Source organism: Phyllostomus hastatus, unplaced genomic scaffold, assembly GCF_019186645.2.
Source record: "Phyllostomus hastatus isolate PE091 unplaced genomic scaffold, TTU_PhHast_1.1 phas_scaffold_345, whole genome shotgun sequence".
Lineage (NCBI taxonomy): Eukaryota > Metazoa > Chordata > Mammalia > Chiroptera > Phyllostomidae > Phyllostomus > Phyllostomus hastatus.
This window is the reverse complement of record NW_025334024.1, coordinates 17,390,292-17,414,290: the sequence shown is the minus strand read 5'-3', so window position 1 is coordinate 17,414,290 and position 23,999 is coordinate 17,390,292. Positions and strand designations below refer to the sequence as shown.

Genomic DNA, 23,999 nt, shown 5'->3' with positions numbered 1-23,999 from the left:
ATAGAGTAGACGGGCAGCTAGGGCTCTGCCCTCCTCCCACACCCTGTACCCGGCCGGCATCTCCAGGCCCGCGGAGGCCAGGGCGGGGAGGAGCCGGGCCGGGGGCGGCCTGGCAGGAAGCAGCGCGCACCTTCCGCTGCAGGAGGAGCAGGTGGCTGCACTGAGGGCCGGGGCCCCAGGCTTCCTGTGCGCGCCCGCCAGTTAGTTTCTCATCGGAGCTCCTTGGGCCGCCCCGGCCTCCTGGCCCGGCCCCATGGCCCAGACCCCCGACGGCATATCCTGTGAGCTGCAAGGTAAGCTCTGGCCCTTCTTGCCTATTTGGCTGGGAAGAAGCAGCGCAGCCGCCAAACCAGAGGCCGACCCGGTGCCCTGGGGATGCCGGGCGAGCGTTTCTCTCTGCTCCTTCAGAGGGCTTGCTGCCCCGAAATCTACTCCACTCCTTCCTTGCTAGTCCACAGATGAGCCCAGGCCCTTAGCCTGGAACAGTCAGACCATGAATTGACAGGTCATGAATTGACCTCCGTGGGAGGACCAAAGTCATCCAGCGGGCTGCCCTTTCACAGGCGAGATCACCAGGTTCCTGTGGCCCAAGGAGGCAGAAGTGCTGCTGAAAACCTGGCTCCCCGAGCGGGAGGGTGCTGAGCAAGGTCACGTCCTGGTATGGCAGGGGGCAGGGCCTGGGAGGACGCTGGGCCAGCAGAAGGAGCCCCTTGCCCTGCCCAGGGTGTCAGACACTCTCTCCCCCCAGGCACTACTTCGCTGGAGAGCCTACCTGCTCCACACCTGCCTCCCACTGAGGGTGAGTCGGTCTCGGGGCCTGGCCCACACCCATCTTGCCCTCCAGCAGCCTCCTTGACCAGAGGACTGCATCTGTAGCGTGTTCATCTTGTCCTTACGGGCCCTGCCCTCCCAAGAGCAGGCAGGACTGGAGTCTAGCCCCCAACCCCCTGCCGCCCCCAGCTCTGAGCTCTAGGCTGCACAAGGGACTGGGCTCCCAGGAGGGTGGGGCTCAGCCCTCGGGCCAGGCTAATCCAGGCACTCCACAGGTGGACTGCACGTTCAGCTACCTGGAGGTCCAGGCCATGGCACTGCAGGAGACGCCCCCTCAGGTGAGACCCTGAGTACTGGCTAGGGCCTGCCTTCCCCTCCCCTCTCCCGCCTCCCCACACGGAGCCCAGCCCAGCCGCCTGCCCTCCCAGGTCACGTTTGAGCTGGAGTCCCTGCCAGAGCTGGTCCTGGAGTTTCCCGGTGTGGCAGCCTTGGAACAGCTGGCCCAGCACGTCGCTGCGGCCATCAAGAAGGTCTTCCCTCGCTCTGCCCTTGGGTGAGGCCCAGCAGCTAACTGCCTGGGGCTGGAGACACAAGTGGGCTGCTCCACATCCCAGAGGCTAGAAGTCCCTTTCCCCTTCTCCTTTATTCCCTCCTCAGGAAGCTATTCCGGAGGCCCACGCCCCCCTCCATGCTGGTTCGTCTAGAGAGAAGCAGCCCCTCTGAGACCACTGCACCCAGTAGCCCCTGTGGTAAGGGCCTGGGCAGGGCCACACGGGGCTCCCTGCTGCCCCCTCCCTGCAGCCCCAGACCCCTGGACTTGAAGGTGTCCCAACCCGAACAGAGCCATTCGAAGTGCAGCCACCACCCAGCTTGGGTCTGATCTTCACACATCTCTGACCTTTTGTCTCTCTCCTCCCCCCACCCCACCCTGTCGTACCCTTGGCACCTCCCCAGGTGGCTTCTCGGAGACATACGAGGCTCTGTGTGACTACAATGGCTTCCCTTTCCGAGAGGAGATTCAGTGGGTGAGGGTAGGGCCCTCTCTGGGGGGCTCTGAAGACATCCGATCCCTGTGTGCATTGAGTCCCTCCCTGCTCCTTGTGCCCCAAGCTAGTGGGAGACACTTTCTTCTTGTCCAGGACGTGGACACTGTCTACCACCGTCAGGGCTGCCGCCATTTCAGCCTGGGAGACTTCAGCCATCTGGGCAGTCGGTGCGTGGCCTGCCAGGACTGGGAAGGGAGGAAGATTCCACACCCCACATTCCCGGGCCTCAGCCTCTCTCCAGAGGGGGACGCTGGGCCCAGGATCTGGCCAAAGGACCCTGAGCTCTGCCCCTGCCCCTTCGCCCACCCAGGGACCTGGCGCTGAGTGTGGCTGCCCTGTCCTACAACCTGTGGTTCCGGTGTCTCTCCTGCGTGGACATGAAGCTGGTGAGAGTGCAGGCGCAGGGAGGTGTCAGGGGTGTGGGGACCAGGGTGCAGCCCACTGAGCCCCCACTCTGTTCTCAGAGCCTTGAGGTCTTGGAACAGATTCTGCACATGATGAGTCAGTCGTCTCACCTGGAGGAGCTGGTGCTGGAGACCTGTGGCCTGAGGGGGTATGGCGGGGCAGGGGGGCAGGGAGGGCAGTCGGGATGGGGAGGAGTTGGGGATCCAGGGTCAGAGTCTCACCCCTGGGGTCTGGTCCCCAGAGAGTTTGTGAGGCGACTGGCTCAGGCGCTGGCAGGGAACGGGAGCTCTGGGCTTCAGGAGCTCAGCCTGGCGGGGAACCTGCTGGATGACCGAGGTATGGCTGAGCCTGGGGAAGCGCCTGGGGTTGGTGCGGGAGAAAGCGAGACCCACGAGGTTTGCCCCCATCCCCAGGCGTGGCTGCGCTCAGCAGACACCTAGAACGTCGGCCTGGAGCCCTGAGGAGACTCAGCCTGGCACAGACAGGGTTGACGCCTCGAGGTAGGGGGAGCCCAGAAGGGGGTAGGGTCGGCAGCGAGCCCGGAGGTGGGTCTGCGGGATCGCCCAGCCGCACTGCCCCCTCCACCAGGAATGAAGGCTCTAGGCCGGGCCCTGGCTTCCAATGCGGCCTTTGACTCTGCCCTGACCCACCTGGATCTGTCCGGGAACCCGGGGGCACTGGGGGCCTCGGAGGATAACGGGGTGAGTGTCTGTCTTTAGGGGCAGTGATTGGCGGCACTGCCGTCAGTGGGGTCTCAGGAAGTTCCTGGTGAGGCGACCCCTGACTCCTTCCCTCTCTCCCATCCCCCTTCCCTCTCTCCCATCCCATCCCGCCACCAGGGACTCTACAGTTTCCTGAGCCGCCCTAACGTTCTGACCTTCCTGAATCTCGCAGGCACCGACACCGCCCTGGACACTGTGAGGGGTGGTCAGGGGGTGGGGGGTGATCGGTAGGGCTGGTGGCCCGGCCTGCGGCCCGAGGGTGGACTGGAGGGCCAGGCTGGCGGCGTGGGCGCAGTCCTCCGGCCGGTGCAGCCCACACCCTCTTCCTGCAGCTCTTCGCCGCCCTGTCCCGCGGCTGCTGCGCCAGCCTCACCCACCTCGACGCCTCGAGGAACGTCTTCTCCCGCACGTAAGGGGGCGGGCCTGGTGCGGGTGCGCGGCCGCGGGCGTCAGGGGCCGGGGGCCGGGGGCCGGGGGCCGGGGGGAGGAGGCATTGCCCGGAGCTAACTCCGGGCGCCCCGAAGCCCACTCCTCCGGCTCCCCCGCCCCAGGAAGTCCCGGGCTGCGCCCGCCGCGCTGCAACTCTTCCTCAGCCGCGCCGGGACGCTCCGGCACCTGAGCCTGGCGGGCTGCAAGCTGCCCCCGGACGCGCTCAGGTGAGTGTCGTTGCCCATGGCTACGCCCCCGCCTGTGCGGCCACCCCCCAGCCCGGCATCCGGGCCCTTCCTCCTTGGTATTCGCGCCCTGGGGCCCCCTTTCCCATCTCCCCTCACCTCCCGTGACATCCCCTCCCAGGGCCCTTTTGGAAGGTCTAGCGCTCAACACGCACATAAGCGACCTGCACCTGGACCTCAGCGCCTGTGAGGTGAGCGCAGAGCCCCGACGTGAGCAGTGTGCCCGCACACAGCGAGTGGGGCTGCGGGGGGCGCGGGCCGCGGCTGCCAGATCCTCCCCACCTGCGGCCTGCTGGCCTGAGCACGCCCCGCCTTCCACCTTCAGCTGCGCTCTGCGGGCGCTCAGGTGATACAGGACTTAGTGTGCGATGCTGGCGCGGTGAGCTCCCTGGATCTGTCAGACAACGGTGAGGCCGCCCCGAAACCCGTCCTCCCCGCCCCACCCAGGTCCCACTCCAGCCCCAGCCCTGCAGCCTCGCCCGTGCGTGACCCCAACCGCCCCCAGGCTTCGGCTCTGACATGGTGACTCTGGTGCTGGCCATCGGGAGGAGTCGGTCCCTGAGGCATGTGGCGCTTGGAAGGAACTTCAACGTTCGGTGCAAGTAAGCCCCCATCCCACTCCCGGGCCTCCCAGACAGCACCCCCCTATCCGGGCTTCTCCCCCAACCACGGCCCGTGCCCACAGGGAGACCCTGGACGACGTGCTGCACCGGATTGTCCAGCTCATGCAGGATGACGACTGTGTGAGTTCACGGGCCACGCGGGATCCTCAGTCAGCGGGCCCCTGTGGCCCCTCTGACTCCTGCTCCCTCAGACCCTGCGACCTGGCCCTCCTTGCTGACTCCAGGCTCCAGCCACAGATGGCTTTCTCTTCACCCCAGCCTCTGCAGTCTCTGTCTGTGGCTGAGTCGCGGCTGAAGCTGGGAGCCAGCGTCCTGCTTCGGGCTCTGGCCACCAATCCTAACCTGACAGCTCTGGATGTCAGCGGCAACGCCATGGGGGACACGGGTGCCAAGATGCTGGCCAAGGCGCTTCGGGTTAACACCAGACTCCGGTGGGCGGGGTCTGGGGGTGGGACCTCCGGGGAGGAGGGCGTGGTGTGGAGAGGCTCGCAGGGCTGAGGGGTGGGGCTGACTGGAGGTGGGTGGGCAAGGCTTTCGGGTTGGGTGCGGCCTGGCAGAGCTCCGCCCCCAACTGAAGCTCCTCCCGGCCCAGGTCTGTAGTCTGGGACCGTAATCACACGTCTGCTCTGGGCCTGCTGGACGTGGCGCAGGCCCTGGAGCAGAACCGAAGCCTGAAGGCCATGCCTCTGCCACTGTCCGATGTGGCCCAGGCGCAGCGCAGCCGCCCGGAACTGACAGCACGTGCAGTACATCAGGTGTGTGTGTGTGGGGGGTCCCTTCGCTGCTCTGCCCTGTGCGGTGGCCCTGCTCCCCAGCACCTACCCCTACCCCTTGTCCCCAGATCCAAGCCTGTCTCTTGAGGAACAACCACACAGACCACGACTCTCCTGCCAGCCCCTCCTACCAGCAGCCACTGGGTCTGGTCTGCAGCCCCTCTGAGCAGGTCAGCGGCCCCTCCCTGACCCTGAGTACAAACAGAAGATACAGGGATGGGGGGAGCTGTGGCACCTGGGAGCCTCCATGAGTCTGAAGGTTTGACTTTCCAGGGCCAGGAAGCCTAAACCCCGCTGTGCCAGACGACACTCTCTCCTCCGTGTGGAGAGGACCCAACTGCTTCTGAAGTAGCTCCCCCAAACGCCACCACTGGCTGCCTTTTTAAAGCACTTAAATAGGCTCTCCTGTTAAAGACAGGAGGCATTTAAACATCTCCCCTGACCCCGCCTCTCTTGTAGTTTCCCATTCACAGGGCTCCCCTCCCCTCTACACTGACCTCTGTCGTGGCTTCATTTCCCTCCACTACCTTGTCTTTGTGAGAAACCTTCCCCACCTCTTATTCCTAAACCCCACTTCTCTCCCTGCTCCAGAGCCCAGGCATCCAGACCCAGACACCCTGCAGGGCTCCACATTCTGTACATCTTCAAGTGATCTCATTGTCTCCCACAAACTTTTTTTTTTTAAGATTTTATTCATTTTTAGAGAGGGGGAAAGAGAAGGAGAGAAGTATCAATGTGTGGTTTCCTCTCACGTGCCCCATACTGGGGACCTGGCCTGCAACCCAGGCATGTGCCCTGACTGGGTGACCCTTTGGTTCGCAGCCCTCGCTCAATCCACTGAGCCACACCAGCCAGGGCTCCCATGAACTCTTCTCTCTGCCCTGCGGCCCAGCCTCACTGGTGCCCACGCCCACCAGGTGCTGTGGACAGAGGGTTGCACCAGGCTCCTGGCCATGTTAGAGCCTCACTCCCACTTCTCCCCGCCTCTCAGTCTATCCTCCAGGTGGATGGTGAACAAACAGAGCTTCTAAAACGTAGGCAGGACTGACAGTTCCTTTCTTTCCTATTCTGTGCACTTGGGAAGTATATGCAGAGTCCCTGCAGGGAACCAAAGGAGACGCTGCTCTTTCTCCTTGAACAGATAGGCTGGCCTGACGGTACTGGCCTCAGGACCCCGCACCCTGGCGGAGACCCTGGGAAGGAGGTAGTCGGGGTCTGGGAGACCCTGGGGAGACGGACTGGGACCGATTCCCGATGTCTCTCAGGAAGTGAACGAGCTGTGCCAGGCAGTGCAGGAGCACGTGGAGCTGCTGGGCTGCGGGGCCGGGCCCCAGGGCGACGCTGCTGTGCACCAGGCCGAGGACGCCATCCAAAATGCGAACTTCTCTCTCAGCGTGAGCAAAGCCTCCTGCCATGAGGACCCTTCCCCTCCTAGTGAGGCGTCACATTGCAACTCCTGTTCCTCCTTGGCTTCCAGATTCTCCCCATTCTATATGAGGCGGGAAGCTCGCCAAGCCATCAATGGCAGCTACGGCAGAAGCTGGAGGGCCTCCTGGGGCAGGTGGGTGAGGTCTGCCGCCAGGACATTCAGGTGAGATGGTCTCCTTGTTCCTGCCCCACTTGTTCCTTATGCAGGCTTGACCCCGTCCTATAGGCCTGACTGTGATATCCCCTGAGTCAATATTCCGTGGAGGTCAGAGCCTCCAGCTGTTCCGTCTGGGCCCTGGCCGCAGCCTCACCATGCTCTGGCCTTTGCCCAGGACTTCACTCAGGCCACACTGGACACAACAAGGAGCCTCTGCCCACAGATACTGCAGGAGCCCAGGTGGAGGGAGAAGCTAGAGGGTGTCCTGGCGGGCTCAAGGGGCCTCCCAGAGCTGCTCCCAGAGCACCTGCTACAAGATGCCTTCACTAGGCTCAGGTAGGCTGGACGGGGAGAGCTGGGCCGGGCTGGGCAGGGCAGGGCAGAGAGACGGAACACTAACCCCTACCCTTTCTTGCCCTCAGGGACATGCGGCTGTCGGTGACAGGGTCCTTGGCAGAGAGCATTGTGGCTCAAGCGCTAGTGGGTCTGAGTGCAGCCCTGGATCGGCTGGTGAGGGCACACACGCACAGCCACCTGGCCACTGCCTTGCAGGGGTTCCACATTATCTCCTGCGTAGGGATATTTTAGGGTTCCCTTAGCACTGATGGAACTGTGACTGGGGCCCTACCTGCCCATCTTAAGAGTGGCTGGTGTTGCAGGTAGAGAGTCTGGCTCAGCAGACAACAATGGCAATGCCCTCTGCCATACCGGCCCTGGAAGAAGGCCAGCCCCCCCACTTTGGTCCTGGGGAACTGGAAGGCCTTTTCTTCCCTGGGGAGGACAAGGAGAAGGAGGATGAAGAGAAGCAGAAGGTAGGTGGTGCCAGAACTCTGGGCCTGGAACCCTAGATCTTCTCATCTCCTTCTGGGGTGTGGAAAGTGGGGAAGCAGCTCCCTCGCCCCAGGCCTAGTTCGTGCCCTCCCCAACAGGATGACAGTCCTCCACAGAAGTGGCCTGCGTCCAACCACTGCCTTTACCCGGTCCCCTCCACTCACAGTAAGTCAGGGCCTGGGAGGCAGGAGTTACTGAGTTGGGCTGAAGCTCCATTAGACTTGGCCACCTGGCCACATTCATTCAGCCCTGTTGTCCCGGAAACTCCCTGACCCTTTCCTGGACTGGGCAAGGACCCCGTGCATCCAGCAAGAGTGGGGTCCGCTGTGGTCAGTCAGCATGAAGCGAAACCTGGGCATACCAGAGCCGGGACACCGTCTCCACTCGCGCCCCCCCCCAACCCCAAGTCTACCCCCAGGACGCGCATGCTTGGTGGCAGTGGCGCGCGCCGCTCGGGGCCGCGCTCAGCACCACGGACAGCGGCGGTGGGGGAGGGGCTGGCGGGGGGAGGGGAGCGGGCCGCGTTGCTGGGCCCCTCCCAGCGCCCTGGGCGGGTCCCCTGCCGCCCTAGCGCCGCCACTGCCACCTCCCCAGGCTCTGCTCTCTGTGCTCTTCTGGTGCTCTCCCCTCAGGTGCTGCTGAGGAACCGGAGCCCGAGCTGGCGGCTCCTGGAGAGGATGCGGAGCCGCAGGCGGACCCATCTGCACGCGGCTCTCCGAGCCCCGCCGCTCCCGGGTCCCCGGCCGGCCCGCTGCCTCGCATGGACCTGCCACCCTCCGGGCAGCCTCTGCGCCATCCAACCAGGGCCCGGCCACGGCCCCGGCGTCAGCACCACCACCGCCCGCCGCCTGGGGGCCCCCAGGTGAGCGCCCTCCCCCCATTCCAGAGTGGTAGAATTGGGGGTCGCAGGTGGCCTCACAGATAATGGCGGGGCAGGGAGGTGGGTTGTGGGGAGCTCAAGATCACAAGGTTGTGTGGCCACGTCCTGCCTTCTTCCTGGCCACCCCTCACCTCAGGCCATTTCCGTGCGGGGTCGTGAGTGGTGGGCTTTCTTAAGGGTGCACCTGGGTGTAGAACTCTGCCTCAGGTTGGCACACTACGTGGGTAGATGGATAAGAGAGCGGCTGTCTTATCCAGCATCACCCAGGGTTACTGAAAGACACTGGACTCCCGGACTGCAGGGACAGTCCCGTGTCTACTGCACATCTGGCCAGTGTCTGTGTGGGCAGGCGTATGTGTGCACCAGGGGCTGGCCGGGTAGTGGGCACACGCGGAAGGGGAGGGGAAGCTGGCTTAAGGCCCCCAAAGAGGGTCTGACGCAGCAGGCCGTGCGGGGCGGCAGCAGGCCTGGTGGGGTGGAGCTGGGGGTGGGAGATGCTGCAGGAAACTGTTTGGAGCAGAGGGGTGGCAGGTGAGAATGTGTGACCCAGGGGGTGCGTGGGCTCTAGCCCGCTGGTGACCGACCAGGTAGCTCAGGATGTGTAGGAGACTCCTCGGGACAAGCATGGGTGTGGGCTGGGTTTGTGTCCAAAACCAACTGTGGGTGAGGAGGGGTTATGTGAAACCAGTAGCTTTGCCCACTAGCTGGGCAGAGGGAGACCTTGTGTGTCAGTGGCCCCCTAGAGTCACCCCGGCTCCCAGGTCCTGGAGGTGCCGGAGGCGGACTGCTGGACAAGGGAGGTGGGGAAAAGGCACAGTTGCACTCACCCTGACCCCTGACCGGCTGGTGTCCACCAGGTTCCCCCAGCCTTGCCACAGGAAGGGAATGGGCTCAGTGCCCGTGTGGATGAGGGCGTGGAGGAATTCTTCTCCAAAAAACTGATCCAGCAGGATCGCCTGTGAGTGAGGGGCAGTCGCAGGTGGTGGGAGAGGGTGGGCTGCTCCATGGGCCTTCCTGCTTACTACTGACTGTCCCCACAGCTGGGCCCCCGAGGAGGACCCAGCCACCGAGGGCAGCGCCACCCCTGTCCCCCGTACACTACGTAAGAAGCTGGGCACCCTCTTTGCCTTCAAGAAGCCTCGTTCAACGCGGGGGCCGCGGCCTGATCTTGAGACCAGCCCTGGGGCAGCTCCCCGCACCCGGAAAACCACCCTTGGGGACCTGCTGCGGCCCCCGGCCCGTCCTGGCCGTGGGGAGGAGCCTGGTGGGGCTGAGGGGGGCATCGGCAGCCCCGAGGCTGCCCGCAGGAGCCGGCCGCGCTACACGCGGGAGAGCAAGGCCTACTCGATGATCCTGCTGCCTGCCGAGGAGGAAGAGGCGGCGCTGGGCGCCAGGCCTGACAAGGTGAGGCCCGGTGGCGGGGCTAGGGCTCTGCTGGAACCGAGGGCGCTGGGCTGTGGCCCCACTCCAGCATCTCTGTCCCCAGAGGCGGCCCCTGGAGCGAGGAGACACAGAACTGGCCCCGTCCTTTGAGCAGCGGGTACAAGTGATGCTGCAGAGGATTGGCATGAGCAGAGGCAGTGGGAGCGCTGAAGGCAGGAGGAAACAAGTGAGTTGGGAGGGACACGAGTACGGAGTGAAGGGGCAGGTGACAGGTGGCTTGTAGCAGTCTGTGGGTGACATTTGTGACCGGAAGACTCACGGGTCTGCCAGTTCCACCCCCTCTGCCTCCAAATAGTGACCAGATCCAACTGTGTTTCCCTCTGGGCTCCTACCCTGGCCCAGGCCACTGACATCTCCACCTTGGAGCCGTGACGGTCCTTTCTCTGCAGATCTAACAGAGTCTGACCTTGTTACCCACATTTGAAACAGCAAGTCGCCCAGGGGCTTCCTCTGCAGCCACTGCCTCCACTCCTCACCCTGCCCAGGCCCTGTGGGGTCTCAGGCCTGCTCTCGGCCCTCACCTCACTGCTCCCAAACCCTGGTTGCGCTGCAGAGCCTCTGCTCACGTGCCGTGTGGAGCACGTCCCTGACCTGCTTCCAGCCCCTCACCACCACCCACGGGTTACACCAGGCTCCTCCGCGTCCATCCCTGCGTTTTGCTCTCTTCCACGGCTCTCCTGCTAATGCCGCTCTAGTCGCCACAGTAAAGTGAATCAGAAAATGAAGACATCACGTTGTCTATGTGTCTCTGCGTGCATACGGATGTCTGTGCTCACTGTCCACCATCCCCGACTGACTCTGAGCTCTAAGGCCAGGACTGGGTTTGCCACATTGTTGCCCAGCCCATTCAGCGACAAGAACAAAAGAATGAGCCTGGGCCGAGGGTGGTTCAGTGCTGAGAATCACTTCGGTGCTGAGTTTCACTTCCCTGTTTCCCACAGAGCAAAGATGGAGAGATCAAGAAGGCTGGCTCCGATGGTAAGTGGGAACCTGGGCCAGGGAGGTACATTTTTTGGCGGAGAGGGGGCAGGGGATGATCTCCGTGATAAGTCCCCAAGGCACTTGCTGTCCTGGGGGATGAGGGGGGAAGCCAGGTCTTTCTTCCCCTCACCCCCACGGCCTGGTGCCTGAGCCCCGAGTCCCACTTGCAGGTGACATTATGGACAGTTCCTCGGAGACCCCTCCCATCTCCATCAAGTCCCGCACCCACTCTGTGTCTGCAGGTGAGTGGGGGCCACCGTGGTGTCGGGGGCCACGCAGGTCAAGCTCACTCCCGATGCCTGGCCCCGGTATTGGCTGACACCCTTCTCCTTACAGACCCCTCATGCAGGCCTGGGTCAGGGGGCCAGGGGCCCGAGTCCTCCACCTGGAAGACGCTGGGGCAGCAGCTGAACGCAGAGCTCAGGAGCCGTGGTTGGGGCCAACAGGATGGTCCGGGACCTCCTTCCCCTTGTCCCAGCCCCCGAAAAGCCAGCCCATCCCCAGACAGTCTGGGCCTCCCAGAGGATCCTTGCCTGGGCCCCAGAAATGAAGGTAAATGGGCAGCCTAGCCCCCACCCCAATACGGGCTGGGGACCCTGAAGGTGGGAGGCAAGGGCTGGAGTAGGGACCATACCCTGATACCACGGCCTCCCCCAGATGGCCGGCTGAGGCCGAGGCCTCTCTCACCAGGCCGACGGGCAGCGTCTGTGCACGAGGACCAGCTCCGGGCCCCTGTCGGTGAGGGGAGGCACTGCCACGCTTGCTTGAGTGCGGGGGGAGGGGAAGGGGGACTCCAAGTCTCCTTTCATGAATCTGGACCTTGGAGGGGCTGCTGGTAGTGCGAGAGGTGAGACACCGGGGAGCCAGGAGCAAGGGTCCGACAGCCCTTCTGACCAGCCCAGTTCCAGCGCCGGAAGAGCGACCTCTGCTGGGGTGGGAGGACCCAGGGTGGGAAGGGGGAGGCTCTGAAAGCATGCACGGTGTGTCAATGTGTGCATGCGAATGTGCATGTGTGCGCCAACACACACTGGGGACAGGGTTGGGAACCGGCGACAAGACCTTAATGACCCACCCCATGCCTCTCTGTGTCCCCAGAACGGCCCTTACGGCTGCAGCGCTCCCCCGTCCTCAAGAGAAGGCCAAAGCTTGAGGCACCCCCATCGCCAAGCCTAGGTAAGAGGGGGCTGGGCCGGCTGTGTGGGCGCGGCACCAGTCAGCCCAGTTCCGACCTTCCTCTCTCTCCCTCTCCTCCCGCAGGACCTGGCCCCGGAGCCGAGCCCCCGCTCCCACAGTACACAGAGCCCACCAGCCCAGTGCAGAGCCCACCCTCCCCAGTCACAGACCAAAGAGGCGGCCCCAACCCCTGACCTTCTCCTTTCTTGCCGCATGAGATTATTTTATTAAAAAAGTCAAGGAAGCAGAGTGTGAAGTGCTGTTTGTCCATCCCCGGGCACGGACCACAATCTCCCACGTGGTCCCTCACACCTGGGTGTGCTCGGATTCCGGCTGCGGCTCCATCAGAAAGTGCAAGGCCCAGGCCAGGAACTGCGAAGGGAGCCTGGGAAGAGAACCAGAGCTGTAGGTCGAGGAAGACTGGGACTAGTGACCAAGAGAGCGGGGCTGCCCCAGGCACTCACCTGGCAGCCTGGACCTGGGCACAGAGGGAAGTGCAGGGCGGGCCGTATTCATACTGGAAGGCGGAGCCATCTCGATGCTTCTTTGGGGGACCCTGGAGAGGATGCAGTATTTGCAGAGGGGCCAACAAGGACCCCTAACCCCCTCCAAGCCTACCCCAGCCCCCCTCCCAGCTCTGTCCGAGGCCCACCTTGTCCTACCCTCCAGTTGTACAGGGCTATGCTCACCCAGACAGGACTGGACTCCAGGACTCCCTCGGTGGTGCTTTTCCCTGGAGAATGCTGCTGGTCCTTGGGAGGCAACCCTAGCTCCTTGAACTCTAGTTTAGACTTCTGGGGCCTGGTCACACGGGATGGGGCCTGGTCATGTGGACTGGGGGTGTGACCAAGATGCGACAGACTTGCGGTACAACTCAGGAGTGGGGAGTTGGATACGTGGCTTGGGTGTGGGGAACTAGGGGGTTGGGGGCGAGGGGCTGAGCAGATGGCTGGAGGGGGCTGGGAGCTGGCCTTCTGCCCTGTTTCTGGAGCAGCCAAAGACAGAGCAGGAATAAGGCTGACACTGGCACCACTTTCCTCTGACGACACGTGGTTGGGTAAGGCAGGGGTTCCTGGGGAGGAGGGGACTCACTGTGGGCACAGCCCTCTCAGTTCAGACTAGCTGAGTGGCCTGTGACCTTAGGCAGGCCTGCAGGGACCACGCTGGTCCCTCTCATAGCATCCTGCATGACCTGGGCAGTGGGTGAGTGTGGCTTTAGCAACACCGTACCTGAGGAACTGAGTGAGGAAGATGATGAGGTCAGGGTCAGCGACAGGTCCTGAAGGACCAGGTCTGGTGGGGACAGCTCAGGGCCTGGGGGTCAGAAAAGGGTTATTAGCACTGTAGGCACCAGGCCCCCAGATATTCCCCTCTGCAGCTCTTCAGTCCTCCTTACTCTGTGTCCTCTGACCTGGGCCTAGAGAGTTCAGAATTCGTTGGTCACTCTCAGAGATGTGCAGCCATTGGCTGGGGACAGTGTATACAGCTTCTCCCTGTGGAAGTGAACTGTGAGCCTGGCCCTTGCCCAACTCCTCGCCCTGACATTTCCCAAGGGCAGCCCCAAACTGACCATGGCCAAGTGGCTGGAGGCAGCCCAGCGGGTGAGTGGGGGCATTGTGCAAGGGCCTGACAGCATCAGACAGCTCTCGGCCAGGCGCACTAGTGCCTCTTGATGCTCCTGTTCCTCCTGCACCTCATCCAGAAGTTGGGACAGTGAAAGGCCTGGGGTCAGAGGGGCAGAGGCCGGGCTGGAGCTCAAGGAGGAGGAAGGGTAGGGTGGGTGGGGAAGGGGGCTTGTTAAAGGAGCAGAAGGTGACAGCTGGAGAGTCATCTATAGGTGGTGGTGGCTACAGAGAGTTAGGGTCAACCCTACAAGTACCTGCATTGGAGGAGGTGGACTCTGAAAGGTGCTCCCTATGGAAACAGAAGGGACAGGCCTCAGGGACAATCCTGAGGCCTGTCAATGCATTTGCCACCTCTGATCCAGGCACACCTGGTGGGAGCCCAACCCCAGACTCACTCCAGGCAGTCTTTGAGCTTTCTCTGCACATCTGGATCCTGGTTGCTAGGACAAAGATGGTGATAAGCCCGCAATGTTACTTGGGGTCCAAGCCCTCCCATCCAAAAGGCCTATGCCAATGTCAGCCAGGCCCAGGTGGAGAGAACAGCTGGAGAGTGGAGGTATCACTTACCAACTAGTCACCCAATCCCGGGGCTGCTCTGTGGGCATTAGGCTGAAGCGATGCACCTGGAGGTAGAACTCTGTGGGCTGGAGGGGTGAGTTCAGGGTTGGGTCTCAGGGGTTCTCACAAAGACTCAGGCCCAGTACCCCGTCCAAGCCAGCCTGACCACTCACCGTGCCACCCTCGGCCACTTGGATTCGGACCTCGCAGTCTCGCAGCAGCAGCAGTCGGCCTTCAGCCTCTCGGAAACCAAATTCCTTCTCTTCCCTGCGGAGAGCACGAAACTGACAGCCTAGACCTCGGGAACTCGGCCCCGCCCGCTTGGGGCCCCGCCCACGTCAGGCTCAAGCCTCGAGCTCCCGGCCGGCTTCAGATCGCCTACCGCCCCGCGGCACCTTTCTCACCAGTCCGAGGCGTTCAGGACTTCCTGCGTCATCAGGCATCGGACACTGTGGGTCCCGTCGGACACAAGCAGCAAGGCCCCAACATCAGAGGTGTCAGGGGCACGGGACGGGCCAGGGGCTGTGGCCTCCTGCAGCACCTGAGGACAGCGACCTCAATCCCACCACCCTGGGGTCCCACCCTGGTCTCCGGGCCCTGAGGGGGTGGGCAGTACCCACCTGGAGCAGCTGCCCCACCCGTGGACTTGAGAGTCTCTCTGACCCCAGCACCAGATCTCGAATCCAGGGCCGAAGGACCACGCTTCTCAAGCCTGCCATTCCCGCAGCTGAGTTTAGAGGAACACCTCTCGCCCGGGTTTCCCGCTGGCGCTGCGGCTCCGCCTGTTGTCGGAAGAGGAAGCGCATAACTGCTGGGCGGGACCTGAGGGCGAGTCTCCGCCCCCGTGTGTCCCGGCGCGTGCTCGCGAGCGCGTACTGATTGGTAACTTGTGTGCAGCCTCCTGTTGGTTGAGCTGGATGCTGGCTTACTTGTTCTTAGCTCTCCAAACAGCGGCGCCTCTTTTGGACGTTCATCAAAGATACCTGGGCACCAGACAGGAAGGGGCCAAGGGCTGGCGCAGATGGAGAGGGAGGAATTTGGAGCCTGAGGCTGCGGCCTAGGGTAGTCCGAGCGAATTGACTCAAGGCCACTTCAACGCCGTGCGACCCCGAAGGATTCAACAACTATTATAACTCGTTTTTCTCGTCTACAAAGTGCGCAGTCCTGTAAGGCTAGGAGAAATAGTAGATAGCATTCAATAAATACTTCCCATCACTCTGCCCTCGGATTGGCCGAGCCCCTCCCCCAGGCTACAGGAACACGCTGACCGTAGCGTAATGACGTAAGAGCACACGAAGACGTCTCCATCCCCATCACCGTTTCCTAGGAAACGTGGACTCCGCGTGCCACTCTCCGTAGTTGGCCCCTTGACGTCATGGTCTGGATGAGAGGACCCGGCCAGGGCTACCGCCAGGGGCGGGGTGGTGCGGGCCGGCCAGGCGGCCGGGCTATGCACCTGCGCCTCCGCGGGCCGCCCGGGGCACTGTCCGCGGCCCGCTCGGCCCCGCAATGGCCAGGCCACAGAGAACGCCGGCGCGCAGTCCCGACAGCATCGTGGAGGTGAAGAGCAAAGTAAGGGCCCCTCCAGTCCCGGCTCCGGTACTAGGTGCTTCCATTCCCTCATTCTCCTCTTCCTGGCTCCTTAGTCCCACTTTTTTCTTTTCTCTATCCTCCATGTCCCATTCTTTGGCCTTTCTTCTCATTTCCCCGCACCCAGCCTTTTTCCTTCCCCCAGCCTCTAGAATCGCTCCGTGGCCTGGGTTACCTGGAGGGCGGGGAGACCTTGGACAGCGCCCCCTGTGCAGGGGGGGGGGGCGGTGGCGGTAGGGGGCGGTGGGCTGAGGTCTGGGCTCAAGTCGGCAGCTGTTGCGGCAGCCGCTTTCCCACCCCTGCCACCCTCGGACCTGTGGTGGAAAAGGACTCAGGCTCTGTCCTGACCCCTTCTCTTTCCCCCACTCCCTGCCTCCAGTTTGACGCCGAGTTCCGACGCTTCGCACTGCCCCGTGCTTCGGTGAGCGGCTTCCAAGAGTTCTCGAGATTACTGCGTGCAGTGCATCAGATCCCTGGCCTGGATGTGCTGCTTGGCTATACAGATGCTCACGGCGACCTACTGCCCCTTACCAACGATGACAGCCTACACAGGGCCCTGGCCAGCGTGCCCCCGCCACTGCGCCTGCTAGTGCAGAAGCGGGGTGAGAATGGGGTACAGTGGGCAGCCTCTGTGGGGTAGGGTGACAGGGCAGGTCTGTCATGCCCAGGATACCCAGGCTTCACCCTTTGCATACCCTGCCCTTGGCCTGACCTCCAAGTGGTAGAAAATAGCTACAGTGTCCGCTTCCCCCAGCCTGGTCCTGATGGAAAAGGGCAAATGGGAGAGAAAGGTCTCTGATCTCAGCGTCTCTCTCTCCTACAACAGAAGCTGACTCCAGCAGCCTGGTCTTTGCCTCCAACTCACTGCAGCGGCGTAAGAAAGGTCTTCTACTTCGGCCAGTGGCACCTCTGCGAACCCGGCCACCCCTCCTAATCAGCCTGCCCCAAGACTTCCGCCAGGTTTCTTCAGTCATAGATGTGGATCTACTGCCTGAAACCCACCGACGGGTGCGGCTGCACAAGCATGGTTCCGACCGTCCCCTAGGTTTCTACATCCGAGATGGCATGAGCGTGCGTGTCGCTCCCCAGGGCCTGGAACGGGTCCCAGGCATCTTCATCTCTCGCCTAGTACGAGGGGGCCTGGCTGAGAGTACAGGGCTACTGGCAGTCAGTGATGAAATCCTTGAAGTCAATGGCATTGAGGTGGCTGGGAAGACCTTGGACCAAGTGACAGACATGATGGTCGCCAACAGCCACAACCTCATTGTCACTGTCAAGCCAGCCAATCAGCGCAATAATGTGGTGCGCGGGGCATCTGGTCATCTGAGAGGGCCTTCCTCTGCTGGGCTTGGGGCTGCCGAGCCTGACAGTGATGATGACAGTAGTGATCTGTCCATTGGGAACCGCCAGCCTCCCTGTCCCAATGGGCTGTCTCGGGGGCCTCCATGCTGGGACCTGCCCGCAGATCGCCTACTTCCCAGTGCCTGCGGCTCTCTGCCATCCCTAGATGATCAGGAGCAAGCCAGCTCTGGCTGGGGAAGTAGCACACGAGGAGATGGTAGTGGCTTCAGCCTCTGACACGCATGGAAGCAGCCCCTTGCCACTCCAGAGGACTTCCCCAGTGGGGTTTTAGCTTGCTCACAGGGCCCTCTCAGTCTGGGGAGCATTAAAGGTTTTCTACAAATGTGGTTATGGTCCTTCTGTGTCCCAGTCCCAGCTTCTTCCCTGATCCCACAGTCTTGCCTTCTGCCCTGCACGTGAGGCAGAGGCAACGAGGGCAGCAGAGACTTTCCTGCAGTTGAACAGCCGGAGGGCCACCAGGCTTGGAATTTCTAGTGTAAGAAAAGCTCTATGGAAAGAAACCCCTCTGTGTACAAAAAGTTTAATTTTGACAAAGGGATAAAGAGGCTGGGCTAGGATGGCCCCTCTCCAGCTACCGGTGGCTAGGAAAAGTGCTCCGGGGACACTACCACCAACTGCTCCTGTCTTTGGACTCTGTGATGCGGCCTGGTCCTGTCCTTTGCATTCATGAAGCAGTCCTCAACCAGGACCCCCATCACTACCCCTATAAACAGGCTCAAGCATCCATCTTTATGAAGACCTTGGGGCGGGAAAAGATCTTGATGGCCTCCTCTACCTGCACCAGCTTCCGATCCAGCTCAGCACGGTGACTCTGGGCCCTCAGCGAATCTGCCCTGGCGGGCAGTAGCACCAGCTCACGCAGCAGCTGGCTCTGGCCTACAGGGGGCCCAGGAACAGTTAGTGTAAGGCAGGGGTGCATGGTCCCCAGTGGGTTCCCCATCCAGTCCCCCTTGCCCACATACTCACTCTGGAGTAGATTGCTCAGGGTCTCCAGTCGCTGGTTCTCAGGCATGCGAGTGTGGCCAGGGGGCATGGCGGGGTCCGGCTGGCTCCGTAGGTGGGCTTCAGCCTCCTGTCGCCACAGATCCCTACGCTCCAACAAGCTGTGGATGTACAGGCTCAGGGTTGATGATCCCAGGACAGATGTTGGCTCCCACCTACCACACGCACCTGTCACCCTGGGTAGTGGGACCTACTAATGAGGCACGTGGCCCTTCTGTGTGGCGTTGTAGTGCTCCTGGGCTTGTCGTTGCTGCTCCAGCACCTGTGCCAGGATCTGCAGCGAGCGGGAATGCCGCCGGGGGGCCCTCTTGGCAGTGCGGGCATTGTGGCTAATGAAGTCCACACCCAGGCCTGGCACCTACAGGACATGGCAAGTGTGGTGGGCAGACAGCACTGCGTTGTGCCCCCAAACCCCCAGGATCCTTGCCCCACCTCCCAGCCTACACATACTTGCACCTTGGCGTTGGGATCTGACGGGGTTGGCTGGGGACTGGGGACACGGGGAGGTGGGAGGCCAGGGCCGCAGCGAGAGTGTGCCCGCAGGAAGTGTGCCGTCTCTGTCCCAGAGGCAGGACCAGGCTCCTGAAGGGCAGGGCATAGAAGAGGGATCAGTCAGGCTGTGGTCAAGGTCTTAAGACCTGTTCCTCCCTAGCCCTATGCACCTCCGCCCTCTTGAAGGAGCACTTCTCATCAGCATCTGAACACATGTGTCTCTTGTATCCTTAACGACCAACCAGTGCTTCTACCTAGGTCTTGGATCTAGTTACCGTTCTCTTTTTCTCTCCTTCCTAGCCAAACTTCCTGGATCTGCCCCTCTCAGGGTTACTGACAGCTGGCCTCAAGCCCTTAAACCCAGGATCACTTCCCTGGTCTCATTATCCTCAGCCTGATCCTCAATAACTCCTAGGTCTCACTCCTCAGATCCAGACCCAACTCTCAGTTTGCTTCCTGGACACACTCCCATCTCCTGGTAGTCCCACAAATGCTTCAGTTTTAACACATCCACATATGAACTTACTGTCTTTTCTCTCAACCCTGCTCTTCCTTCTGAGACCCTTTGATAGAGAAACGGTGCCACCATCTAGTCAAGACAGAATCCCACCACCATACATACCCCTGTCCCTGGCCTTCCCACTGTCCTTAGAAGTAAAGGTTGAAAAGTGGGTTATGTGGTCCTTTATGATACGGGTCCCACTGACTTCTTAGCCTAACTGCATGCTCTCACCCCTCACAGTAAACTGTACACAGCATCCCCACTGCCCACACTCCCTCCGATCTTAGGATTTCTGTCTGTGAGGTTTCGTCTGCATACAATGTTCTCTCCCATTCTCCCCTTGCCTGATTCCTACTCGCCCCTCAGGATCACCCAGCTGCCACCACTTCTGAGAAGCCCCTGTGGCAGAACGAGCTCTCTCTAACTCTCCTGTTGCCTTAGTCCCCCGTGATTTCCCTCTCTCCTCATAATTCAGGTCAGGGTATAATTCGCCTCCTGGTAGATAAGACGGCCAATACTTCCGGGCCCCTGAGGCAGGCAGGTACCTGCAGCTGGGCCTTGACCCGGGACTGAACTTTGTCGTATTTGGGCGAGCGCCACAGAGCCTTCAGGGGCCTGGGCTGGCCCTGTTCCCGGCTGCGCTCCTGCTCACGGAAGCGCTTCTGGATCTCCTTGATCCTCCTCAGGTTCTCCTTCTCATGGTCCTTAGGGTCCTTCCCTGGGGAAAAGATGTTGCCAGGCCCAGCCCATGAAGTCCAACCCCCACCAGGTCACATACAGGCCCGACCTCGCTGACCGAGACCCCGTACAGATTCTCCACCTCACCGTCCCCGTCACCTTCCCGGCATGACAATTATCTTCTATCTCTGATATTTTCTACATTTGTATTGTGGAGTTTATCATTAATCATCTTGTATATAATATTCATCTCACTTGTTATTGTCTTCCACATTGACTCAGTGATGGCTCACGCCTGTCTTCAACCTGACCTGTTTTCATAGTACGTATTGGGTCTGGCACACAACAGGCACTAAAGAACCCGTTTCATTGAGGCACGAATTCATGAGGATGAGCTAGGGTTTCCTGGGGACGACCTCATTCAGTCCTCTTCTGCTGGAAGGTAGTGCTTCCCCCTCACCCCCCTTTTATAGTTCGGGAAAGTGACACTCAGCAAAGCCCGAGCCCAGCCCAGGGCGGGAGGAGCAGCAGTTTTTGATCTCAACTTTTGATCTCAGATTTGCTTCCCTGCCCCTCCTGCCTGGAACTTACTTTTGGGAGAGGCCCCTGGGCCTAGGGAGATATCCCCAAGTTGCAGCAGCACGCCCCCCACACCACATCGACCACGTTCTAGGATCTGTCTGGCTCCAGGACGTATGCGGGGGCCGCGGGGAGGGGTGGCGTCCAAGTCTGGGTCCGAGGTCAGCAAGTCCAGCTTCAGCGCGTTCCCCTCAAGGCGCCCTTGGGCTGAGGGGTTGGACCGGGCGGAGTGCGGGGGTCAGTGGAGTGGAACCCGAGCTTCACTCTGGCCTCGCTGGGCCGTGGCACCCCCCAACTCACCCGAGGCGGGCCTCCGGTAGTAGTCAGGACAGAGCGTAGGGTCTGGGGGGATGGGCCCCGAAATGCGGGACGGGCCCTCGCACATGCCGCTGCCGTCGCCCTGTAACGGTGCACCGAGGCCTGCCAGGTTGCTTATCTGGAGCCCTGGACCTCCTTCCTCAGCCTTGTGCCTACTCTCTGGACCAGACCTTGACTCCGGCCGCCTGTACCCTCCATTCCCTTCCCGGGCTTGCACTAGCCGCCTCCACTCCTAGCCCACTTCTCGGACTGTTCGAAGCCCCTCCCCCTCAACAACCGGGCAAGGGGCTCACCAGAGCAAGGTTTTGCAGCTTGCAGCTGCTACCCGACGGGTTTTGCTGTTGCCAAGCAACAATAGTTTCCGTCTCTGAGTTCAGGGGCCAAAACCCTTGGCGCAAAGCTTTCTGGGGCTTGTAGTTCTAGATGAGGGTGGATCTGAGCGGTTGCCGGCCGCTCATCCCATCCTGGCTCTTGCCTACCCATCAGTCTCTCCCGGGTACACGTTCCGCCCCTTGGGATCGCCTTAGCCTTCCCCCACCCCAGTCCCCCAGCAACTGTCGAGGATGTGCTGACACCGCGCAGCCATGGACTCAGCAGGAACTGAGAAGCAACCTGGAGCCCAAGAGGGGACGGCCGAGGGGGCTGCACAGTTCACGGAGGCACCCGGTGATCACGCTCAGGGCTGTGAGGTGACTACCAGGGCTATTTAGTCTTTAAACTCGTGGCCTCGGCGCTTTCGAAGGCCAAACTCTGTGCGTTGACCCCCTAACTGCCAAGACGGGCTCGGCAGTGGGGCAGGAGCCTGGGCTGGTGCCCTTCATCTGCATTTGGTGTCTAATGTCGAGTGTCTAAATGATTAATCCCATAGCTTCTGCCTGGCTATGACGACCTATGTGTCACCTCTAGTGTCCAGGAATGAGAAACCAGGGCCTGGTGTCAGCCCCTGAGGCCTGTGGGACCCAGGGTGAGGACAAGTGTCCAACAGCACCCGTCTCAGAGCCAGAGCTCCAGGAGGAGCGACTCAAGCTGGAAGAAGAGAGTCTCAAGCCAGAGGTGGAGGCGCTAGAGGAGAGAGGCCCCAGACCTGTGGCTTCCGTTGTGAGGTCCAGCCATGGTCCCAAGAGAAAACCTGTCAAGTGAGGGGGCTTTCTGAGGAAAGGGGCAGCAGGGCTGCCAGGGATGGGGGGGAGGTGTCACACCCCAACAGGATTCTGAACTCCTGCATGCCTGTAGGGTGTGTCCTTAGCCCCTGCCATCATCACCACCACTCCGCATCCCTTCTGTCCTTAAGAGAGCCTCAAGACCTTGTCGGGGACTGAGCTCCCATGAGCTTTAAGACTTGTCCAGCCTGGGGGCCTCACTGACAAGAATTGGGCCTGGGGTGGTGGGCATGTGGGCCATTCTCTAGGCTCAGCATACAGGAGACAAGGCTGCCTCTTCAGGCCTCCTGTCCCCCAGCTCCCCAGGGCCTAGTCACCAAGCCCACCATCCTAAGGCTGAAGCTGAGCTGTCCCAGGGGCTGCCATTGCAGAGGGAGGACCTGGAGGGTAGCCAGAGCGAGCCCTCACCATCTGCCAAACAGCACAAAAAAGCCAAGAAACGCAAGAGCCTGGGGGCCCCAGTGCTCCCAGCTGTGGCCAACACAACGTCTGCATCGTCGGAGACCTTGGGGCTGGAGCGTGAGTGGTAATCCCTGGGCCTTCCATTCTCCCGCCCCCGCCCCCCCACCTGCTGGACCCCTGACGTGGCACAGCTTGGCACTCCAGCCCTTTCTCTGCCCCGTGCCCTTGCAGGAAAGGCCCAGCGCCTACGGCCCCTGTACCAGTACATCAACTATTGCAACCCTGAGCTGAACGAGGCAAGGGAAGGGGATAGGGAGGCTGAGGTCGAGGTGGAACCTCAGCCGGAGCTGACCCTGGTCCCCGAAGAGGCCGGTCTGGAGCAGCTGCCAGCTTTGCCGCCTGTGGCAGGTGAGCCGGGCTCAGGGCTCACTCTGCCCCGCCCCAAGATGCTCATGTCTCCCACCCACGCTCTGATTCCCCTTGGAGAAGAGGCTGGAGAGGAGCCTGGGGGTTTGCCCAGCTTGGGGGTCAGCGGCTTGCTCAAGACTGAGATGGATAAGTCAACTCAAGTGGACATCAACAAGATGCTAAGTGTCTGTGCTGCCCCGCTTGTGCCCCCGCTCTCCCCTCAGTACAAGTGACTGTCCCACCCCATGCGTGGCTCCTCTCCTCCCAAGCCTGAACCAGAGAAGCTTATGGGCTTCGGCCCTCAGGTGGAAGGGGGAACTTGGGCCCTGTCCCCACTTGGGACCTTGGACTTGCCGAAAATAAACGTTTTTCCTTTTCTCAGACTTTGACTCCCCAAATAAGATGCCTGCAGAGGGAGAGCCTGGGAAGAAGGGTGGAGGATTCCCAGTGCAGGGTTTGAAGTCTGACTGGTCACCTGGGTCACCCAGGAGTTCCTATGTGACAAAAGTAGGGATTCTTGAGCTCTGCCTCAGGTCTAACTGAATCAATCTGCAGGGGTGGGTGGGACCTACCTGCATTCAGAGGCTCCTCAGATACACCCGGAGATCAGACAGGAGGGCGGTGAGGATGCAAAGGGAGCTGACGAGGAACCCGGGGGCAGAGAAAGGAAAGGGACTGTCAGGTCACGGGAAGCAGGCGTGTGCACCAAGGAAGGGCCTGCATTCGTTCTGGCCTCGAGGGGACCAGCAACTGGGATACTGTCCCGCTGAGGCGGCCAAGTTCATCCGCCTGCCCCAAGCCTGGCAACTTCAGAAGGCTTTGTTTTTAGACCACAGCTGGACTAGACTTTGCCCCCAGAGTGGTCCCTGGTGACAGAGGGTTGGTGCCTTTTTCCTGGCAGGCAAGGGATGGTGGCTGAGGCAAAGGATGGTGGTTGAGGTGAACGTTCGGTCTCCTTGGAGTCTTGCAGCCAAGCCACCAGGTGTCCACTGCCTCTCACCTGCAGGGCTCTCTGGGAGGTGGTGGCCAGCGCTGGCCATTTTGGAAACCCTCCTATCCAGCTGCTTCCTGGTCCTCCTGCATGTCCCTCCAATGCCATCCACAGGGGACTTTCAAATTAAACAAATAGTCTCTCCTTCCTTCCAACCTGCTTTCCCTCCTGTATCTCACCTACACAATCGTTCAATCGCAGATCCTGGGTGTCACCACAGACCCTCCTCCCATTCGTGGCTCACTGGCCCCTACAAGCTGATTAGGCATCAAGGACGGTGATTTGGCTGCACACCCCCCGCGCCCGATGGCGTTGCTCCCCCTCTAGGCTCTGCTCCTCTTACCTCAGCTGCCTCGTAACTTTTCAGCGGTTTCCTCTCACTCCCTGACTAGTACACCCTTTCTTACTTTCACTCCCTGCACATG

General features: G+C 61.4%; 5 protein-coding genes across 10 annotated transcripts; 3 read left to right on the top strand and 2 right to left on the bottom strand.

Moving 5' to 3' along the window:
• The first annotated feature begins 90 nt into the window (after positions 1–90).
• On the top strand, positions 91–12,147 carry CARMIL2 (capping protein regulator and myosin 1 linker 2). Of its 4 annotated transcripts, none has more exons than XM_045818855.1 (39): positions 91–293; positions 564–658; positions 749–799; positions 1,047–1,109; positions 1,200–1,324; positions 1,429–1,520; positions 1,726–1,796; positions 1,911–1,984; positions 2,128–2,203; positions 2,282–2,370; positions 2,464–2,558; positions 2,636–2,722; positions 2,811–2,923; positions 3,062–3,139; positions 3,277–3,353; positions 3,496–3,600; positions 3,740–3,809; positions 3,944–4,025; positions 4,124–4,220; positions 4,304–4,361; positions 4,500–4,672; positions 4,834–4,996; positions 5,083–5,184; positions 6,280–6,408; positions 6,492–6,605; positions 6,823–6,935; positions 7,022–7,109; positions 7,259–7,411; positions 7,529–7,595; positions 8,063–8,292; positions 9,168–9,268; positions 9,351–9,714; positions 9,797–9,919; positions 10,695–10,731; positions 10,905–10,976; positions 11,071–11,286; positions 11,392–11,472; positions 11,830–11,907; positions 11,992–12,147. In XM_045818855.1, exons 1-39 carry the CDS (start codon positions 254–256, stop codon positions 12,099–12,101), a joined length of 4,152 nt encoding a protein of 1,383 aa, XP_045674811.1. In that variant the 5' UTR covers positions 91–253; the 3' UTR covers positions 12,102–12,147. The 4 variants fall into 4 exon arrangements, with proteins under 4 accessions (XP_045674811.1, XP_045674810.1, XP_045674809.1 ...); XM_045818854.1 differs by having other exon boundaries at positions 6,775–6,935; positions 11,425–11,472; XM_045818853.1 differs by having other exon boundaries at positions 6,775–6,935.
• Positions 12,112–15,134, bottom strand: ACD (ACD shelterin complex subunit and telomerase recruitment factor). Of its 3 annotated transcripts, none has more exons than XM_045818857.1 (13): positions 15,020–15,134; positions 14,711–14,872; positions 14,495–14,631; positions 14,264–14,357; positions 14,100–14,176; positions 13,928–13,972; positions 13,787–13,821; positions 13,478–13,629; positions 13,304–13,400; positions 13,138–13,221; positions 12,597–12,979; positions 12,372–12,463; positions 12,112–12,292 (listed from the first exon to the last, which is right to left on the bottom strand). In XM_045818857.1, the coding sequence occupies exons 2-13, from the start codon at positions 14,807–14,809 to the stop codon at positions 12,214–12,216; spliced, it is 1,374 nt and encodes a 457-aa protein (XP_045674813.1). In that variant the 5' UTR covers positions 14,810–14,872; positions 15,020–15,134; the 3' UTR covers positions 12,112–12,213. The 3 variants fall into 3 exon arrangements, with proteins under 3 accessions (XP_045674813.1, XP_045674815.1, XP_045674814.1); XM_045818859.1 differs by having other exon boundaries at positions 13,319–13,400; XM_045818858.1 differs by lacking the exon at positions 15,020–15,134 and adding an exon at positions 14,967–15,005.
• Positions 15,135–15,498: 364 nt separating this feature from the next.
• On the top strand, positions 15,499–17,341 carry PARD6A (par-6 family cell polarity regulator alpha). The gene is made up of 3 exons (XM_045818860.1): positions 15,499–15,662; positions 16,060–16,282; positions 16,507–17,341. Exons 1-3 carry the CDS (start codon positions 15,600–15,602, stop codon positions 17,256–17,258), a joined length of 1,038 nt encoding a protein of 345 aa, XP_045674816.1. The 5' UTR covers positions 15,499–15,599; the 3' UTR covers positions 17,259–17,341.
• Positions 17,342–17,546: 205 nt separating this feature from the next.
• Positions 17,547–20,946, bottom strand: ENKD1 (enkurin domain containing 1). The gene is made up of 8 exons (XM_045818864.1): positions 20,907–20,946; positions 20,596–20,695; positions 20,308–20,502; positions 19,584–19,756; positions 18,495–18,626; positions 18,239–18,402; positions 18,009–18,145; positions 17,547–17,918 (listed from the first exon to the last, which is right to left on the bottom strand). Exons 2-8 carry the CDS (start codon positions 20,678–20,680, stop codon positions 17,758–17,760), a joined length of 1,047 nt encoding a protein of 348 aa, XP_045674820.1. The 5' UTR covers positions 20,681–20,695; positions 20,907–20,946; the 3' UTR covers positions 17,547–17,757.
• A 121-nt stretch (positions 20,947–21,067) lies between these two features.
• CUNH16orf86 (chromosome unknown C16orf86 homolog) lies at positions 21,068–22,862 on the top strand. Its single transcript, XM_045819151.1, has 4 exons — positions 21,068–21,302; positions 21,520–21,749; positions 22,072–22,292; positions 22,407–22,862. The coding sequence occupies exons 1-4, from the start codon at positions 21,198–21,200 to the stop codon at positions 22,814–22,816; spliced, it is 966 nt and encodes a 321-aa protein (XP_045675107.1). The 5' UTR covers positions 21,068–21,197; the 3' UTR covers positions 22,817–22,862.
• The last annotated feature ends 1,137 nt before the right edge of the window (positions 22,863–23,999 follow it).

What these genes read in the sequence shown, in the direction of transcription:
- CARMIL2 (XM_045818853.1), top strand. Translation starts at nt 254, where the DNA reads ATGGCCCAGACCCCCGACGGCATATCCTGTGAGCTGCAAG. An exon ending in GATGCCTTCACTAGGCTCAG is followed by an intron (nt 6,936 to 7,021) that starts GTAGGCTGGACG and finishes TCTTGCCCTCAG; the next exon opens with GGACATGCGGCTGTCGGTGA. An exon ending in CACCCACTCTGTGTCTGCAG is followed by an intron (nt 10,977 to 11,070) that starts GTGAGTGGGGGC and finishes TTCTCCTTACAG; the next exon opens with ACCCCTCATGCAGGCCTGGG.
- ACD (XM_045818857.1), bottom strand. Translation starts at nt 14,809, where the DNA reads ATGGCAGGCTTGAGAAGCGTGGTCCTTCGGCCCTGGATTCGAGATCTG. An exon ending in CCTCCAGCCACTTGGCCATG is followed by an intron (nt 13,401 to 13,477) that starts GTCAGTTTGGGG and finishes TCACTTCCACAG; the next exon opens with GGAGAAGCTGTATACACTGT. An exon ending in TGGAGTCCAGTCCTGTCTGG is followed by an intron (nt 12,464 to 12,596) that starts GTGAGCATAGCC and finishes CATCCTCTCCAG; the next exon opens with GGTCCCCCAAAGAAGCATCG.
- PARD6A (XM_045818860.1), top strand. Translation starts at nt 15,600, where the DNA reads ATGGCCAGGCCACAGAGAACGCCGGCGCGCAGTCCCGACAGCATCGTG. An exon ending in TCGTGGAGGTGAAGAGCAAA is followed by an intron (nt 15,663 to 16,059) that starts GTAAGGGCCCCT and finishes CCCTGCCTCCAG; the next exon opens with TTTGACGCCGAGTTCCGACG. An exon ending in CCTGCTAGTGCAGAAGCGGG is followed by an intron (nt 16,283 to 16,506) that starts GTGAGAATGGGG and finishes CTCCTACAACAG; the next exon opens with AAGCTGACTCCAGCAGCCTG.
- ENKD1 (XM_045818864.1), bottom strand. Translation starts at nt 20,680, where the DNA reads ATGTGCGAGGGCCCGTCCCGCATTTCGGGGCCCATCCCCCCAGACCCT. An exon ending in CCCAGGGGCCTCTCCCAAAA is followed by an intron (nt 19,757 to 20,307) that starts GTAAGTTCCAGG and finishes TCTTTTCCCCAG; the next exon opens with GGAAGGACCCTAAGGACCAT. An exon ending in AAGGGCCACGTGCCTCATTA is followed by an intron (nt 18,146 to 18,238) that starts GTAGGTCCCACT and finishes GTACATCCACAG; the next exon opens with CTTGTTGGAGCGTAGGGATC.
- CUNH16orf86 (XM_045819151.1), top strand. Translation starts at nt 21,198, where the DNA reads ATGGACTCAGCAGGAACTGAGAAGCAACCTGGAGCCCAAGAGGGGACG. An exon ending in CCCAAGAGAAAACCTGTCAA is followed by an intron (nt 21,750 to 22,071) that starts GTGAGGGGGCTT and finishes CCTGTCCCCCAG; the next exon opens with CTCCCCAGGGCCTAGTCACC. An exon ending in GGAGACCTTGGGGCTGGAGC is followed by an intron (nt 22,293 to 22,406) that starts GTGAGTGGTAAT and finishes GTGCCCTTGCAG; the next exon opens with GAAAGGCCCAGCGCCTACGG.